A 19,656-nucleotide genomic window follows, 5' to 3' on the forward strand; every position below is an offset into this window, starting at 1 on the left:
TAATGGACTAGATTCACAGAGGCAATAGTGAGGCAATATGAGCAAGTGAACAATCTCAATCCCATGTTATACGGATTTTAGTGTCCGCAACAGAGGGTTCTGGGCCTAGAGAATTTCGGTGTTTATGAGGACATATGCTACTTTGTCATAAGTTAGGTCAATGATTACATTACTCAACCAGATTGAGTAATTAAGATCGGTTAACTTGAGTTCTGCTCTGATATGATTTTTAAGCCAGACATAATAGCCTGAAAGAAGGAGAAAAAAATATTTTAGCAGATGTTTAATACATAAAATAGATTTGGTTCATTTTTATCTGAGTTATGCCTCCCACTATTTTTCGAGTCCCTCAAAACCTTATAAGAGGTGATCGAAAAACAGCTTCTTATTTTCAAGTGGGATCAAGATCCAATTATCATTGAATGCATCAACCTTAACGTATGCTAACATATTGATACACTCAATAATTGGTAGATAACTTTTATCTTTTACACTCTTGTAATTCTTGATATGATTTTACCCCTAGTCTTTTATGACCTTGACGTATACCAACAAATCATAAAATACTAGTCAAGTTTGGACCCATCATTTCTTAACTGGCTTAAATTTAACTTATACAAACTCTTGACGTATGCCAACAAAGTCGCATAACCAAGTTAAGCTATCCTTATATCTTATATACAGATGAATACTACTTAGTCATAGAATAGTTATATCTTGACGTATGACAACAAACATAGTATTTATAAGCTTAATAGTATTCAACTGAAATGATGGAGGGTTACAGACGATTTCATAAATCTTTTACCGTAACCAAACTTGATATAGTTTAAAGATGCTCTATATTTATACTTGGAATAATTAAACTAGCCAGGTAAGTTCAAGATTGGTGGGAGGGTTCCAAGATATTCACCGGGTGTATACATTGGACCTTAATTAAGTAACCATCACTCTTTAAGACTATAGCACGAAAGATTGAGCATCACCCCTAATCTTAAGTTGGGCATCACCCGATGAGCTATATCTCATAATCACTTTCCTAGACACTAGTTAAAAGTTCGTTCTAAATATATCTCTTTTAAGCTATATCTCATAATCACTTTCCTAGACACTAGTTAAAAGTTCGTTCTAAATATATCTCTTTTAACTGCTTCAGGTTTATTTATCTTTCACACTAACCACTAGTTAAAAGTTCGTTCTAAATATATCTCTTTTAACTGCTTCAGGTTTATTTATCTTTCACACTAACACTATGTTAATGTAGGTCTCACCACTCTATGGTTAATAAACTCTTTTTGCCATGTCTCACAAAGTTTAAAATGAGTTTTTATAATAAAAACTATTCTCTAGTGAGATAAAGATATAAACTTTGTAGAATATAGCACAAAATATAGCACCCAATTGTATTGACATCTACAATTGGGGCACAACCAACATATCAACATATGTAATAGCAATATAGAATGGTAGTGGATAACTAAAGGAATATAATGCAACTACACTAATTATATTTTGGCAAGCAATTTGTAACTCCTTGCAGTGCTAGCTCCCTTGCAAATCCTCTATTATTACAACCACATATACATAGGACGTGCAAGCCCCATTTATTATTGGAAAACCATCTCGTAGGATGGGTAATAATATTACATTGAATATAAAATAAAATCTATAAATAAAAGAACTAAACTAAACAACCATACCCCCCGCACCCGGACAAGGGCTTATACCCGTAGGCGTAGCCCATGATCGGTGAGCAAGTGTCTAAACTCGTAGGCGTAGCCCATGCTCGGGAAGGGAAGAGGTCAAAAAAATATTACATTTCTAGCTATATTATATCAATACAATAAATACAAGAGAATCGTTGTTCACTATCATCCATAAACATAACATCCACGCAAGATGATATAAAACATATAACTAAATCAACATTAAGAAATATGCATCTATCTAGTTATGCAACAAAATGAAAAACTAGATAACATATGGATTATCCTAACTCAAATAAGAATATCATGCTTCTAACATACAACTACACTAGTTGTAAATAAGTGTTTTGTAATTTATACAAGTGTTTTTACTCCTTAAAACTTATGAACCAAAAATCACATTTTTGAATCAACAACTAGTATAACTAATTACAAAACAACTTGAATAAATTAACTAGTTTCATTAAAACATCTTATAATTAAACTAGTAATTAGAAACAAGTACAAAGTCTTCTATGAGTTAGATATTCATGTTAAGATTTAATTAGATGGAACCATGGCTCTGATACCATGAAGGAAATTCGTGCTAAATACATGCTAAATACGTAGCGGAATACTGTATATATAAAATTACTAAACATGTAGAGAGCATAAAATACAAACTAGTACCATCCTAATTAAATATAACATGATCCCTATATTAAAGAGAGCATACAAGAGTTAGAAAGTCATACTTTCGATGCGTGATTCGATGGAAGATCGAACAACCCCTAGCTTTTGCTCCTTATAATAGTAAATCTCCTCGTAGTGGATCTCTAAGTCTTCAAGTGAGCTTGATAAAATTGGAGTCTTCTTGAGACACAAGGCAAGATATCCACCCCGGGGTACTTTAAAATTCTAATACTTCTTCTTACTCAAAGATTGCTAGAGTTTAGTAAGATATAGATCTCTCTTCTTTTTTTTATGGAAAGCAACTATGAATAAACCTTTTATTTTATTTTCCATTAACCATGAAAGAAGAAAGAGAGCTCATATTTATAGAGGAAGAATATATCATGACATGAATGACTCATCCTATGAGTCACACCATGAGTCATCAAAATAATGATTCTCTCATGAGTCATGCAATGACTCATCTCATGAGTCATGTAATGAGTCATGAAGAATCAAAACTATGTGCTAAAACCATGTTTTCAAACCATACCACCTTAATGACTCATCTCATGACTCATTAATCAATGTATAATGAAGTGTGTATTTCATAGATGAAAATACCACATCAATGTTGTATTTCATAATTTTCCAATCATTAACTAATTAGTCATCATATGACCAAAAAGTCAACGAGTTGACCAAAAATCAACTGTTGACCAAAAAGTTAACCAGTTGACTAAAAGTTAACTGTATGGGAAAAATACTAGAATTTATTTCTTAAGCACATAGCATTCTGATTTTACCGATACATATAATTGTTTATGTGTATCTGGTAAAAATCATATATGCTTATCAATCATACGCATTACTCTATAAATTGTGTTTCATAGGATTCAAGTGCGTGCTTGGTGTGACTCTAGGGCCCAACTTAAGAACTCGGCAGTGGATGATATCCACAAGTACAACAGATATGCTAGCTACACATGAAGACTACCCGGATATAAGTTGTCATAAATATCTACAAGATGCTTGCATAATTTTATCAGGACCACTTAGTGATAATACCGTACAGTCCAGTCTCTTCGTCAAACCATGTTAAACTATTGAGCCTAGGGTATGGAAAACTATCAAACCCTTAGTGTTTGTTGATATTAAACTCATAACCTATAAGATCAAACTGACACTCAGTTTATCTTATTTATCTCGGCCAAGGATTTCTAGGTTATAGTTATATCAAACAATCTTATGACATCAACCCCTATACTGGGAGAGACGAATCCTATATTAGCATCTCAATATCTACTTATGCCTCGGGATATACCCAACAAGAACCGTTATGCACAACTCGATGAGAACTGTGGTTAGCTAAAAGTCTAAGTACACCTATACTGACATGTAAGATATTACACTCATGTCTTAGGTCATGAGACTACTTTGTACTATATCACTTAAGAACTTCTATTTGACAGTTAAGTATAATTACCAACTAGATGTTCTCAGTGAGTCATTCAGTCAACTCATTCACTAATGAGTCACCTATATACTATATCTTGATGTCTCACATCAATGATCCAAGAGATGGATCATCATCCTACCAAAGGAGAAATAGAGTATACACTAGTCTTCCCAAAGTGATGATGTCCCATTTTAATACTTCATTGATTAGGAACATTTTAGAATATACGTTAGCGACAAATCAGATCTCTTTATTACGATCATATCCGAAATGTCTGATAGTCTAGTATTATTCTAAGGACTTTATCTGTATTTAAAAATACCAGATAAATCTGACGAAATGTCTGATAGTCTAGTATTATTCTAAGGACTTTATCTGTATTTAAAAATACCAGATAAATCTGACAAAAATAGTATACTATTATTTTGAATAAGGATGTTATATTCATATAGGTCCTGTTACAATATACAATTATTGCCTGTAGGGCACCTATATCTAACAGAAATCTCTCCCTTTAGACTTTGATCTGCCCTTGGATGCGCCACGACTTCTAGACTGATCCCTGTACTTGCTCCTGCACCTGTTCTCTGTGACAAGTGCCTGTGAGCTATCTGTGCTGGTCGACTTTCTTCGAATCTCCTCATTGAATAAACTATTCTTAATCACATTCATCGATAACACATTATCTAGAGCTGCATTGCTGACCGTCACAACCAGTGTCTCCTAACTATTTGGCAAAGAACGCAACAACAATAAAGCCTGTAACTCATCATCGATAGTCATCTTCATAGTAGTTAACTTATTAATCAAGCTCTTGAACTCATTCAAGTGCCCTACTATGTTGCTTTCTTCTTTGAATTTCAAGTTCACTAACCGCCTCATAATAAACACCTTGTTTCCCGTAGTCTTCTGCTCGTAAAGATCCTCAAGCTTCTTCCAAAGAGACTTCGCATTTGTCTCACCTGATACATGATGAAACACACTAACGTTGATTCACATCCTAATGTAGCCGATCGCTTTTCTGTGTTGTTTCTCTATTCTTTATCAGCCATCTTTTTTGGCTTAGCTTCATCTCCCTCAATAGGATCATGTAAATCTTTACAATACAGAATATCTTCCATCTTAGACTTTCATACTTGCCAATTAGAACCATCTAATTTTATTATTGTGTCAAAACTCTCCATCTTTTTCATCACAAAGCACGCCTCGAATCAGGGCTCTGATACTACTTGTTAAAAATTTTATGAAGATTAATCTCCGAGATTAACTACTAAATAAATAACAGCACTAATGAAAATATTATACGCAAGCAAACACTAAGATTTAACGTGGTTCAGCAAATCATGCCTATGTCCACGGGGCAATCCAGAGAGCAATATTTCAATATCAATTAAGAGTACAATCCCTCAAAGTTACATCCAAATTTGAGGATCAAACCACAAGAGAATACCTCTAGGGCACTCAAACGCTAAAATCAGTCTCACTAAAAATCTCTAATGCTTGAGGAGAAATCAACATCTTACCCTCAACGACATCGTCGTTCTGAAAACAACGGCTTTTGAATAACTGCAATCGGACAATCGAGCTATCCGAAATCTTAACTTTTTTTATCTTTTCCTTTCTCTCCCCTTGAAATCTGCGCAACCCTCAGAAAACTCTCAGGGTAATCTAGCTACAAGAAAACAAACTCATGATGAAAAATATCATGTGCCCTAATTCCTTTAATAAAGGAATTTTATTTCTATGTCCTCCTTTCCTATTCAGATTAAGAATAGGTCCCTCAGATCATTTTCTTAATAGGATATAACCATTTGACCTAGTTCTTGTGGGCCTCAATTGGGTTGGACCTACAACACTAGGGGTTGAATTATGGAATCAAAGTCCTTATGTTACTCCATGATCTGTGATCTAATTTTTTATTGCGATCTTTGACCATAATCTATTATCTGTCACATTTAGCATGGTTAAATTGTGTACCAGATTTGATATGTGAAATTTCCCAGAATATTAATGTTGGCCTCTTTATTTTGATGATGTTTAATAAATAATTTACCACTAATATTGTTTGTCTAGTATTTGTGTTTTCTTATTTATTGTAGACAAACAACGTGTTAGAGGATGGATGAAATTGCGCATTCACGATCATATCCAACGAAGGTTGGCGGAATTGTGGAGTGAAGCCTACACAATTCAAAGTTAAAGATTCAAGTTCAAGCTTCATCCGTAAATGTACCAATATAGAGCTTTGTTGAAGATCACAAGCTTGGGTATATTTAGTTTTAGGTTTTATATTATGTGTGTTAGTACCTTAAGCTCAATCATACACACACATACACGTTTTGGTTTTGTATATATAGTTATATATATACATATATGTTTTGGTTTGATAGTTTTCTAGTTTTAATATGAAACAATTGAATATAATTAGAAAGCATATTTTTTGTTTCATACTTACATGCATATATATGATTTCATCAATATCAATTTTATTTAGTTCAATGAAATCATATTTACTTTTAAAATATTTGCAAAATATGCACTTTTATGAAAATATTGTTTTCTTGGTTTATGGACTTAATAACAATATCTTTTATTAAATCTATAAAATTATTTTGTATTATTTCAAAACATGGTTAAGCTAAAATGTCAAAACTCATATGTTTACATTTTTATGTTTTGGACTATTTTATAAAATGATGATATTTTTTATTTGGGAGGTCTTTTTTAAAAACCAATTTTTGTAGCATGTTCATTATCATGTCTACAATTATTTTCCAAAGTTTCATAATTTTTTGAATTTGTTTGATATTTTTAAACATGGTTTCAAAATCAGAAAACTGCTTTAAAACCTGTTTTTCTCATGTGTCTGTTTGCGGTCGACCGCCTTGAGTCCAGAGACTCAGTATGTTCTTTTGTGGCTCGCGGTCGACCTTAGGGGTCGACCGTATGCAGTCCAGAGAATTTCGTGGTCGATCGCCACGGTCGACCGTATGTGTTTCCAAAGCCCTGTTTTGTTATTTTGTTGCTCGCGGTTGACCGCGAGTTTTTCACGGTCGACCGCCAATTGCCCAACGGCTATATTGGCTACAGAATCAAATTTTGATTCTGTGGGATTTTTTGCTGATTTTGTTTGGGGTTTTTGCTGCTGTTCTCTCTTCCTATAAAAACCCCTCAAATCCTCTTCTACCAAAAAAAAAAAACTTGAGAGAGTTTTAAACAAGTTTTAAAAGAGATTAAAAGCTTGTTTAGTTTGTTTTAATTTTGGGGTTTTATTTACAAAGGAGGAAGCTTACATTGCAAGTTGAGGGATTCATCCTTAGTCTTCTTCATCCTCTCCTTTGTGTTTATAGAGAAATTTTTCTAACTCTTTTCTCTAGCAATTTTATTATTAATTTTTATATTCTTATTATTGTTAGTTTGCTATTTGAGTTAGATTTTATTTCGCTCATTGTTTACACACACCCACTTGAGCTTATCGTATTTTCATACATAGTATATTTGGGTTGGTGAAAGTTGTAACAATTGAGTGTGGGCTTTCATTGTATTCTGATTCATATGAGAGAACAATCATTTATTGTATTTGTGCTTATTGTGAGATTCACTTTGTAATATACTTGTACACCGAGAGAAGTGTGTGGCGAGAGTCGGGGATCGTCCCAAGAGGAGTGACATCGGTTGACGAACCTAGGGAGAGGTTATATCCGAGCACTTGAGGGAGACACGTCTAGTTCCAACACTTGAGAGGGTGTAGAGTGAGATTGCAAGAGTGTGTGAGTTGTAGAGTTTTCGTTAAACTAGAAAACCATATTGTGAGGTGTAAACATTATTCGGGTAAACGTAGAAAACCCGGTTGTAATAGTGGAGATCTCCTCGAGGTGAGGAGCAGAGACGTAGGTCGTGGGGACCGAACTCCATAATCATATCGTTTGTTTGTGATTGTATTGGTGCACTTATTTTTATGTTCATATCTTATATCGTCTTTGTATATTGCTTGTTGATTATATTGCCCACTATCTAGTTTAGATTGTTTACCCTTGTGTTAATTATATATCCTTGCATATATCCTATAGTATATCTCATTGCTAGGATATTTACCTTTGTTCATATTGCTTATTCTTACTTGTAACATATTGTATATCTCTCTTGTAAGAATAATTTGTTAATTAGTTTTAATTGGCATAAAATCGGATTAGATTAGCATAAGATCCTAATCACCCCCTCTAGGGTCTAACAAAAATTATCATGTCTATAATCATTTCCCAAAGTTTTATATTTTTTAAAATTTATTTGATATTTTTAAACAGGGTTTCAAAATCAGAAAACTACTTTAAACCTGAATATTTCATATATCTGTTTGCGGTCGACCGCCCCTGAGTCCAGAGACTCAGGAAGTTTTTCAGAGGCTCGCGGTCGATCGTGACGGTCGATCGTATGCAGTCCAGAGAATTTCACGGTCGACTGCCACGGTCGACCGTCTATTTTCCAGAGCTCAGTTTTGCCTTTTTGTTGATCGCGATCGACCGCCGCGGTCGACCGCCGATCTGAACGTTGGGTTCCAACAGCTAGTTTTTGAGCTGTTTTCTCTTGGGCTTTTTGGTCATTTTGATTGGGTTTTTGCTGAAGTTTTGAGTGGGTATAAATACCCCATTGATCTCATTTTTCTTGATAAGAAAAGAAAATATTTTAACAAAGTTTTAACAAGGGTTTAAGTTTTGTTTAGTGTTTGTTTAAAAAGCTTTTAAGTATTTGAGAGTTTGAGTTTGTAAAATTAATTCTACAAGAGCTTGAGAAGATCATCTATTGGAGTTTGAGCATCCAACTATTCTCCCTCTATCTCTTGATCTATTGAGAAGTTTTCTAAACTCTATTTTTAGTTTTATATCTATTTGTTTGATTATCATTTTATTAAAGCTAGTTTTATATTGAGTTTAGATTTAATTTCACTCATTATTTACACACACCCATTTGAGCTTATTGTATTTACATTCATAGTATAATTTGGATTGTGGGATTATAACATTGAGTTGTGCTTAATTGAGTTCTCATCCATTGTAGAGAATAACTTTTGTTATATTGTGAGATTGTAAGGTTTTCGGTGAGCTAGAAAACCGAGCGTGTGTTGTTGTAAAATTTTCGGTGAGCTAGAAAACCGAGTGAGAGTGTGAGGTGTGAACGTTGATCGGTGAGCGTTGAAAACCGACATTGTGAGGTGTAAACGTTATTCGGGTAAGCGTAAAAAACCCGGTTGTGATAGTGGAGATCTCCTCGAGGTGAGGAGCGGAGACGTAGATCGTGGGGACCGAACTCCGTGAACATATCATTTGTTTGAGATTGCATTGGCACGTTTATTTTCATGTTCATATCTTATATCATCATTGTGTATTGCTCTTTGTTTATTTAACCCGCTATTTAGGTTATGTTTATTTCACCATTGCATTAGTTTATACATCCTTGCATATATTTCATCATATATCTTTTTGCTAGGATATATCTCTTTGTTCATATTGCATATTCTTGCTAATATCATATTGTATATCTATCTTGTAAGAATAATATTTGAATTAGTTTTAATTGGTATAAAATCAGATTTATTGTATATCTATCTTGTAAGAATAATATTTGAATTAGTTTTAATTGGTATAAAATCAGATTAGATTAGCATAAGACCCTAATCACCCCCTAATAATATTTGAATTAGTTTTAATTGGTATAAAATCAGATTAGATTAGCATAAGACCCTAATCACCCCCTTTAGGGTCTAACATGCGGGGGCAAGGGGCGGCGGGCGACAACCGGATGGGAAGAGGGGAGGGAGAGGGTGTTTTCCGCTGGGGGCTTGGTTTCGTGTGTGGCGGCTGATGGGGGAGGGGGGGTGGAATTAGGGTTGAGTTTTTCCCTTTATTAAACCCAATCTAGACGGAATTTTCGTCTAGGTTGATTTTTTTTATTTTAAAAAAAAATCAATCTAGATGGAAATTCCGTTTATGTTGAATTTTTATTTTTTAAAAATAAAAAATTCCGTCTACTTTGTTATTTTAGACGGAATATTTCGTTTAGAATGCTTCAAACTAGACGGAACAATCTAGATGGAATTTATTCAGTCTAGGTTGTTCCATCTAGTTCGGTTATTTTTCTACTGGTTATTTTTCTACTAGTGTTGAACAAGCCACTGAGCTCTAGGTTAAGGTTAATATAATTAGAAAGAAATTTAATTAAAAAAATGAGAGAGAAATTTGAATCAAGGTATCTTTCTAATTTTACCAATCTAAAATAAAATGAAATTTATTAACGTCTATAAGGCAGTAAATTTTTTAATTTAATCGTTTTACGTCGTCTAGTTTACGGCCTGAAAAACTTTGACGGAGATTGAACATCGTACTCAGCAGTCAGCAATGGCGCACACGGGCCTAAACATCAGCGAACCCCCTGGTCTTTGAACAACTATTTAGAGAAATTCCCAACATATTCAAAATACCAGATAACCCCTTCACATTATGTTAGTATTTGTTTGTAAAAAACAAGATAGTCCCACATTGGAATTTTGAACATTCTTTTAGAGGTTTAAAAGCATTGAATGCTTATTGGGCTTTGAATAATGGATCAAAGTGTAGGCTTCTAAACCCGCGTGCGGGTAGCGCGAATAATACGCTATTTTAACGCGATTATTAGACGCACTTAGCACTTTGCACGCTTGCCGCTGTCGCTTAAATGTTCTATTTTTTATATATATAATTATATATTGAATATATTTTATTTTTAATGTTATTTCGAATTTTAAAAAATTATGAAAAGACAAGTGACTGTTGAAAAGTGGCTGTTTGTTCCAAGGGGTGTTTTGAAAAGTTGTGACTGTTGGAAGCACATTTTCAAAATCTATAAATAGTTTATATTTTCAGATATCAAAAAAAAAAATAATTCTTTCTCTGAATCTTTTCTATCAAAAACTTCTGCAATATTACAAACTTGTTTCACAACGAATTAAGGAAAATTCCAGATTTGCTTACTGGAATTTTCATTTTCTGTTGTATCCTGGGAAGAAAATTTGCATTAACCCGAAGCAACTTTGAATATCAAGTGGGGGCAAATATTTCTTTAAGGAAAGTGTTTCACGCCTCAGAATTTCTGTCTCCTTCAATATTGTTTTACTAACAATCTTAAAGAAATATTTCTGCTACAATGGAGTCGGAATCAATCAAGGTGATGAATCAAGACATGGTGAAATTGGACCGATTCGACGGGAACAATTTCTCTCGCTGGCAAGACAAGATGATGTTTCTTCTTACAGCATTGAAGATCTCCTACATTCTCAACCCCAATCTGCAGCCCATAGAAGATCCAAAACCAAGTGCAGACGGCAAACAACCTACTGAGGAAGAAATAGAAGAAATCAAAAAGTTGAAGATCTCCTACATTCTCAACCCCAATCTGCAGCCCATAGAAGATCCAAAACCAAGTGCAGATGGCAAACAACCTACTGAGGAGGAAATAGAAGAAATCAAAAAGCAGAAGGCAAAACGGGAGGAAGATGAAGTGTTGTGTCGCGGTCACATTCTGAACACACTTTCGGACCGATTATATGATCTTTTCACGAGGATAAAGTCGGCAAGGGAGATCTGGAACGCACTGGAATTTAAATACAAAGCCGAGGAGGAAGGTACAAACAAGTATTTAATTGCAAAATATCTAGAATATAAAATGGTTGATGACAAGTCTGTCCTAGAGCAAGTTCATGAATTGGAGGTTCTGGTTAATAAGATTCATGTTCTCAAAATAGTTCTTCCAGAGTCTTTTCAAGTTGCTGCAATTATTGCAAAACTACCATCAACTTGGAAAGATTATTCGAAGAAACTAATGCATAAAACTGAGGATATCTCTTTGGAACAACTTCAGAAGAATCTTAGAATTGAAGAGGAGTCACGCATACGTGATTCGAAAAATTCTGTCCAAAGTGATTGTAAGGTCCACACCGTGGAGAAGAATGAATCTTCGGTAAAAAATGTGAACCTTCAAGTAAAGAAAAGTGGACAACACTTTAAAAAGAAGAATTTTCAGAAGAAAAAGGGGTCCTGTTTTATTTGCGGCAAGCCTGGACATTTTGCTAAAGAATGTCGTCACAGAAAAAATAATAATGTAAAATCAAAGGCTTCTGCAAATATGATAGAAGAGAATCTGGTCGCTATGATTTCTGAAATCAATATGGCTTCTGTTAAGTCTGGATGGTGGCTTGATTCTGGAGCAACAATCCACGTTTGCAAGGACAAATCCTTGTTCAAAGGATTTGAAGAAATTTCGGAAATTACAGAAGTGCAAATGGGGAATAATGCTTGTGCAAAGGTTGCTGGAAAAGGGACTGTTGATATAGATTTTACTTCTGGAAAGAAATTGACTCTTATAAATGTTCTGTATGTACCCGAAGTTAGAAAGAACTTAGTTTCTGTTGATCTTCTTTGTAAGAAAGGGTTTCGGGTTGCTTTTGAGTCAAATAATGTTATCCTGTCTAAGAACGGGATGTTTGTGGGAAAGGGCTACTCTTGTGATGGAATGTATCAACTAAGTATTAATAATAAAGTTATATCTTCTGTTTATATTGTTGAGTCTTCATATTTATGGCATGATCGCTTAGCACATTTAAATTTTCGCTATTTGAAAAATATGAGAAAGTTAGACTTCATTAACTTTAATGGTGAATTTGATAAATGTGAAATTTGTGCTAAGTCTAAATTAACAAAGAAATCTTTTCCAAGTGTTTCTCGCAAAGATTCTAAAGTTTTAGATTTAATACATTCTGATATATGTGAATTGAATGGTATGTTAACTAGAGGAGGAAAAAGATACTTTATCACTTTTGTTGATGATTGCAGTAGATATATGTATGTTTATCTTTTAAGAACAAAAGATGAAGCTTTTGATATGTTTAAAAAATACAAAACAGAAGTTGAAAATCAACTTGAAAGGAAAATTAAAGTATTACGTTCTGATAGAGGTGGTGAATATTTTTCTGATAATTTTAATACTTTTTGTGAAGAACATGGCATTATTCATCAATGTACAGCACCTTATACTCCCCAACAGAATGGTTTAGCCGAAAGAAAAAATAGAACTTTACAAGAAATGATAAATTGTATGCTTAATAATGCTAAGTTACCTTTAAATTTATGGGGAGAAGCTTTGTACACAGCATGTTATATTCATAATAGGATTCCCTCTAAAAAGTCAAATATAAGCCCTTATGAGTTATGGAAAGGTAGAAAGCCTAATCTGTCATATTTTAAAGTGTGGGGGTGTTTGGCTTATTATAGAGTTCCTGATCCTAAAAGAACAAAACTTGGACCTAGAGCCTTTAAAAGTGTTTTTGTCGGATATGCTGAAAATAGCAAAGCATATAGACTACTTGATTTATCTTCTAATACTATTGTTGAATCTAGAGATGTTGAATTCTTTGAAAATAAATTTTCTGTAGATTCTGAAAATGTTGAAAATGTTCCTATTCTGCTTAACTCTAATAATTTTTCTAGTTCTGATTTTCATGCTAAGGAAACGAATATATCTAAAGAAATATCAGAGCCAAGAAGAAGTACTAGAGTAAGAAAAGAGAAATCTTTACCTTCAGATTTTATTTCTCCTGAACAAATTATTTTTCTTGTTGAAGGTGATAGGAATAATAATGTTTTAAATAAACATCCTATAAGTTTTAATCCAGATGATGATCCTAAAACCTTTATAGAAGCAATGTCATCTAGAGATGCTTCATTTTGGAAAGAAGCTGTCAATGATGAAATGGATTCTATAATGGGAAATAGTACTTGGATTTTAGTAGATTTACCTCAAGGATCAAAGCCAATAGGATGTAAATGGGTTTTTAGAAGAAAATATCATTCTGATGGTTCTGTTCAAGCTTTTAAGGCTAGATTAGTAGCCAAAGGGTTTAGACAAAAAGAAGGCATAGATTATTTTGATACATATGCACCTGTCGCACGTATAACATCTATTAGAATTCTTATTGCTTTGGCATCTATACATAAGTTATTTGTGCATCAAATGGATGTCAAGACTGCTTTTTTAAATGGAGATTTAAATGAGGAAGTTTACATGGAACAACCGGAAGGTTTCATTCTTCCAGGAAATGAAAGAAAAGTATGTAAACTAATTAAATCTCTTTATGGTCTTAAACAAGCACCAAAACAATGGCATGAAAAGTTTGATTCTGTTATTCTATCTTATGGTTTCAAACATAATAGTGCTGATAAGTGTATTTATTCTAAATTCACTGATAAATATGGTGTGCTTGTCTGCTTGTATGTGGATGACATGTTAATATTCGGCACTAATATGATTGGCATAAATGAGACTAAAGAGTATCTATCTTCTATGTTTAAAATGAAAGATTTAGGAGAAGCGGATACTATTTTAGGGATCAAAGTTAGAAAACATAGTGGGGGTTTTTCTTTAAGCCAATCACATTATATTGAAAAAATAGTGAATAAATTTAATCATCTTGGTTTTAAAGAAGTTAACACTCCTTTTGATCCCAGTGTCAAATTGACTGCCAATTCTGGTAGAGCTGTAGCACAGCTTGAGTATGCTAGTGCAATTGGTTCTTTAATGTATGCCATGCATTGTACTAGACCTGATATTGCATTTGCTGTATGCAAATTAAGTAGATACACTAGTAATCCAAGTGTAGAACATTGGAAAAGCATTTCCAGGATTTTTGGATATTTAAAGAAAACCAAAAATCTGTGTTTGTTCTATAATGATTATCCGGCTGTATTAGAGGGATACACCGATGCAAGCTGGATGACTAGTGTTGGAGACAACCAATCCACTTCTGGAATGGTTTTTACACTTGGTGGAGGAGCAGTTTCTTGGGCAAGCAAGAAACAAACATGTATCTCACACTCCACCATGGAATCTGAATTCATTGCTTTAGCAGCAACTGGTAAGGAGGCTGAATGGATTAGGAACTTATTGCTAGATATTAAGTTATGGCCGAGTCCAATGCCTCCTATCTCTATCTATTGTGATAGTCAAGCCACTTTGTCAAGGGCTTATAATTGTACATATAATGGTAAGTCTAGACACATAAGTCTAAGACATGAATATGTGAGACACTTGATACAAGATAGTGTCATAACTATTGTCTATGTCAAGACAAATAAAAATTTGGCTGATCCATTTACAAAACCTCTAGCAAGAGAGGTAGTAAAGATGACATCAAGTGAAATGGGGCTGAAACCTTATATTTAAAAATCACCAGGAATGGTAACCCAACCATTTACTAGAACTAAACTGGTTAAATGGTTTAAATGGGTAATAACAAGTTTCTGACAGTGATTGATTGATATTGACGCATTAAGCCCTAAAAGATAATGTCAATATCGTCCATTACGGAATAAGAGGATGAGTTATGCTCTTAATGAAAGTCTAATACATTATTGTTGTGTGTTTAAAGTAATGGAAAACACATTGTAGACGTTTCACCTATATGAACTTAGAAGTGGTGCCGCTTCTTAAAAGAGCTAAAGGTTTGTTCTTAAAAGAGTTCATGAACCAGGAATAAGCACAAGGCCATAACAGTGCTAAAATATTAATTCTCATTTGAAACAAGAGATTAGTGTATGTACAATATTTCCGGTTCTATCACAAAGAGTAATTAGTTTAATGTTAAGGCAACTAACGACTTTGATAGAACTTTGAGGTATTTGTACTAAGTAAAGGTTTAAATCGAAAGATACCTCTACATATGTATACTTATCTCATTTTGTACATATTGCAGATTATTTTTTAAATATAACACTATTAAAATGTTTTTTCAAACAAAGTGGGGGATTGTTAGTATTTGTTTGTAAAAAACAAGATAGTCCCACATTGGAATTTTGAACATTCTTTTAGAGGTTTAAAAGCATTGAATGCTTATTGGGCTTTGAATAATGGATCAAAGTGTAGGCTTCTAAACCCGCGTACGCGTAGCGCGAATAATGCGCTATTTTGACGCGATTATTAGACGCACTTAGCACTTTGCACGCTTGCCGCTGTCGCTTAAATGTTCTATTTTTTATATATATAATTATATATTGAATATATTTTAATGTTATTTCGAATTTTAAAAATTTATGAAAAGACAAGACTGTTGAAAAGTGGCTGTTTAATCCAAGGGGTGTTTTGAAAAGTTGTGACTGTTGGAAGCACATTTTCAAAATCTATAAATAGTTTATATTTTTAGATATCATAAACAATTCTTTCTCTGAATCTTTTCTATCAAAAACTTCTGCAATATTACAAACTTGTTTCACAACGAATTAAGGAAAATTCCAGATTTGCTTACTGGAATTTTCATTTTCTGTTGTATCCTGGGAAGAAAATTTGCATTAACCCGAAGCAACTTTGAATATCAAGTGGGGGCAAATATTTCTTTAAGGAAAGTGTTTCACGCCTCAGAATTTCTGTCTCCTTCAATATTGTAAAACTAACACATTATGTGTTATAAAAAATACCATTTACTCTGAGATTTTATTGAAAAGTCCCACTACAACGTTAAGTAGGGGTGGGCAAAAACCGAAATAAACCGGTTCAACCGAAAAAACCGCCCGAAAAAACGGACCGGTTAACCGAACCGAATTAAATGGATGAGAAGAAGTCTCTAATCCGCCCGAACCGAATTAAATCGGTTTGGATCCGGTTTGAACCCCTGAACCGCCCAAAAAAAACCGACCCGAATTCTGTTGGGCGGTTTAGAGACTAAACTTATACCTCAAAACTTCCTGTTATCATCCAATAGATTCAAACGGCGCAAGAAGCAGTTTCAAGCAATGAGTACAGCAATATCACAGAAAAATATCCTTGAGAACCAAGTAAATATTCAAATCAATCCAGAAAATTTGTTATGCACATGATGCACTTACAAAAGATGCATATGCTACATTATATGAACAATATCATACAAAACATCACTCCCCCGTGTAATTAAATAAACTTAAACTTTAGTTAAAAAATTTCGCAGAAAAGCATGCTGTATTATATGAACAACATCTTTAAAACATCAGTTCTCTGTGTAATTATATAAACTCTAAACTTTATTCTAAAGATGATAACCAGTCTAATAAAGCTTTGTTGGCGAGCTCAGGAACCTCATCATGATCTAATAAAGCTTTGTTGGCGAGCTCAGGAACCTCATCATGAGGACAATGCCCAGCTTGTAAATTCACAACAGAAGTCTTTGGATAGAACTCTTTGCAAATTCAAAACCGAAACCGAACCGAACCGAACCGAATTTCGGTTGGGCCGAATATTCGGATGAAGGGGAAAAAAATCTGGATATGGATGAGAGTTTTGAAAATCCGAAAATTTCGGATTGGATGCGGATTGGGCTTAAAACCGAACCGAACCGAATATGCCCAGCCCTAACGTTAAGCACAATTTTTCACATGGTGGGTAAACTATGCAGGAGAACACTTCTCTATTGAGAATTTTCATTACACTTTTAGGAGGATTTTCTGATAAAATCTTAAAATTAAAGTGATTTCCCGATAACCCCTAAACTTGGGTAATTTTGATATTTTTAAAGATACGGGGTTATTTGATAATTGTCCAAAGGTAAGGGGTTTTTCTGATATTTAGCCGCCATACAATCTCAAAGCCGTCAGCTGCCGTTTGCTTCCACGTTGGAGTGTGAACATCTTCGCGAGTCTGCGAGGGGACAAAATTGCAATTATTATCATTATTATTGCTATTATTATTATTATTATTATTTTGAGAAGACTATTGCTGTTATTATTTAATTCTTATCATTTAATTACTATTATCAGTTGGTGCTTACTTTTCATAATCCTTCTTCATTTGTTCCGCGTTTCTCGATGTTGATTTTTTTCCCCTTAAAAAAGAAAGATCTCTCTCTCTCTCTCTCTTTGTAAGGCCTAAAAATTGGGCGAATTTTTTGGAGTTACTGCAGCTGGGCTTCGATCTGGTGGGTTTGATCTCTGCTCTTTTGCTCTTCTTTCTTTTTTGGGGTCAATTTTGTGTTTTTGTTGTTTGATTTGGTTAAAATCGATGGGATTGGAGCTGAGATTAAGCTAAAATGATGGAATAGCTTGATTTTCATTTTTTAGTAAGAATTTGATGATTAAAGGTAGTTTTTTAAGGGTCAAAATCAGTTTAGCTAGTGAAATTGAAGCTTGAGCTAATGATTATGGAGCAATTAGCTCATTTTTTAAAATTATTGCTGTTGTTTTTATGAACACAGGTTACCCTAATTAGATTTTTGAAGAGAAATGGGTCAGATAATTTTTTTCTCGCTCAATGAAATTAAACATTCAAAAACTAAAAGTTTTGTAATTTTATATGCAATCTTCTACAATAATTCTCCATTTCAGGAGACTATGATAGTGGACCTCTTGCCTAGTTTATATCAAATCTTATTGATCTTTCTTTCTATTGAAATTCAACCACATACGCCATTATTTTAGAAAGTGATAATTGATGTAAGAAATCAGGCTCATGGCTTGTTTACTTTGTATATGTTCATTATATCAGGATTGCTAAAAGGATTCAATGTTTTCTATCTACAGAGTACAGAGTGCAACCACATTATATGAGACAGCATTATTAGAAACATCACTGGACATGAAGCAGTGCTGCTTTGGTGTGCGGAAAAAGCCTCGACAAGAACTGGGTAGTAAGAATTTGCTCAGTGAAATTCATTTTTTAACTTTTTCTTCTTACTGAAGTTACACATTCGAGCATTTGAGTTATATGCAGGCCAACGCTAATTAATGATGTCGTGGCTTACTTATTTCGGTAATGATTGCAGGAAGGTTTTAGTTATCACATTTTCTTGGAGTCCTTTACTGATTCATAGTTCCTGTGTTAAAGTTATTTGATTAATAAGCCCAATGAAGTAATATGTCTATCTTCTCTCTGATTTGATGAAAAAAATGTCTGCTTTGTGCTTGCCTTGAAACATGCAACATTGTGATATTTGATCTTTACCATGTGGTTCTTCTTGGGAATTCCTTTTTTTTTTGTTGGATTTTTTGTTTTGTTTATGCTATCCCATTTGTCTCGGCTATGACTTTACGTCACCTACTTTATTCCTATTGCATACATGTATCTGGCAAGTATCTGCTGTCTTTTTCCTACAACATAGCACTATGTTCAAAAAGTTTAATAGGGTAAACATGTTATTTGTGAGTAAAACCAGTAAACGTTACCAGTCTTGTAGGTAGTTCTGACGCCCTTTTGTTCTGATATGGCCAGGTTTCTCCCATGTCAAGAATATAAGGCTTTTCTCTTATAATGAGCTGCGATCAGCAACTGGCAATTTTCACTCGAGCAATAGGATAGGTCGGGGAGGTTTTGGAATAGTCTATAAGGTATGCTAAACTAGAGTAGTCTAGACTTTTCTTTATGACTAATTATATTACTCAACATTGCGGCTGATTTACTATTTACTGAATGATCTTTGAGTTTGATTCTGTTAAAAGTCATTGTTTCATATTTTTTTTTGTTCTATAATCATGTCGTAAAACCCACAGATGCCGGAAAGTAACACATATGCACATGCTCACACCAGTGTTTTGACCTATCTCATTAAATAGCCATCCTAAAACAAATATTTCCACAGATAAAGGAGAAACTTTACATAGTTAAGTATGTATATACCCATATGGGTCTTGAAGACAGGATCATATTTTCTTCTTTATGAAGTCACCTTGAAGATTAGCGATATTTTAGTTACAATGGAAAGACTATATTTACATCGTTCTAATTGCCATTTCCCCCAGGTAGGAGAAGAAGCAATTATTTCCTTTTGTTGGGATCTTGAAATAAAATTATTTAGTTTTC

General features: G+C 33.8%; 1 protein-coding gene across 4 annotated transcripts in view; it reads left to right on the forward strand.

Annotated features, from left to right (window-relative positions):
* The window catches only part of LOC109820014 (putative serine/threonine-protein kinase), a 5,111-nt gene continuing 2,944 nt past the window's right edge, over positions 17,490-19,656 (forward strand). Inside the window, exons 1-3 of one of the 4 annotated variants that reach the window (XM_020386068.1) lie at positions 17,490-17,779; positions 18,381-18,487; positions 19,069-19,184. In XM_020386068.1, coding sequence (XP_020241657.1) covers positions 18,436-18,487; positions 19,069-19,184 — 168 coding nt within the window. In that variant the 5' untranslated portion in view covers positions 17,490-17,779; positions 18,381-18,435. The other 3 variants (XM_020386051.1, XM_020386059.1, XM_020386076.1) reach the window with 3 other exon arrangements.

The sequence above is a fragment of the Asparagus officinalis genome, chromosome 1 (assembly GCF_001876935.1).
Source record: "Asparagus officinalis chromosome 1, Aspof.V1, whole genome shotgun sequence".
Taxonomy (NCBI): domain Eukaryota; kingdom Viridiplantae; phylum Streptophyta; class Magnoliopsida; order Asparagales; family Asparagaceae; genus Asparagus; species Asparagus officinalis.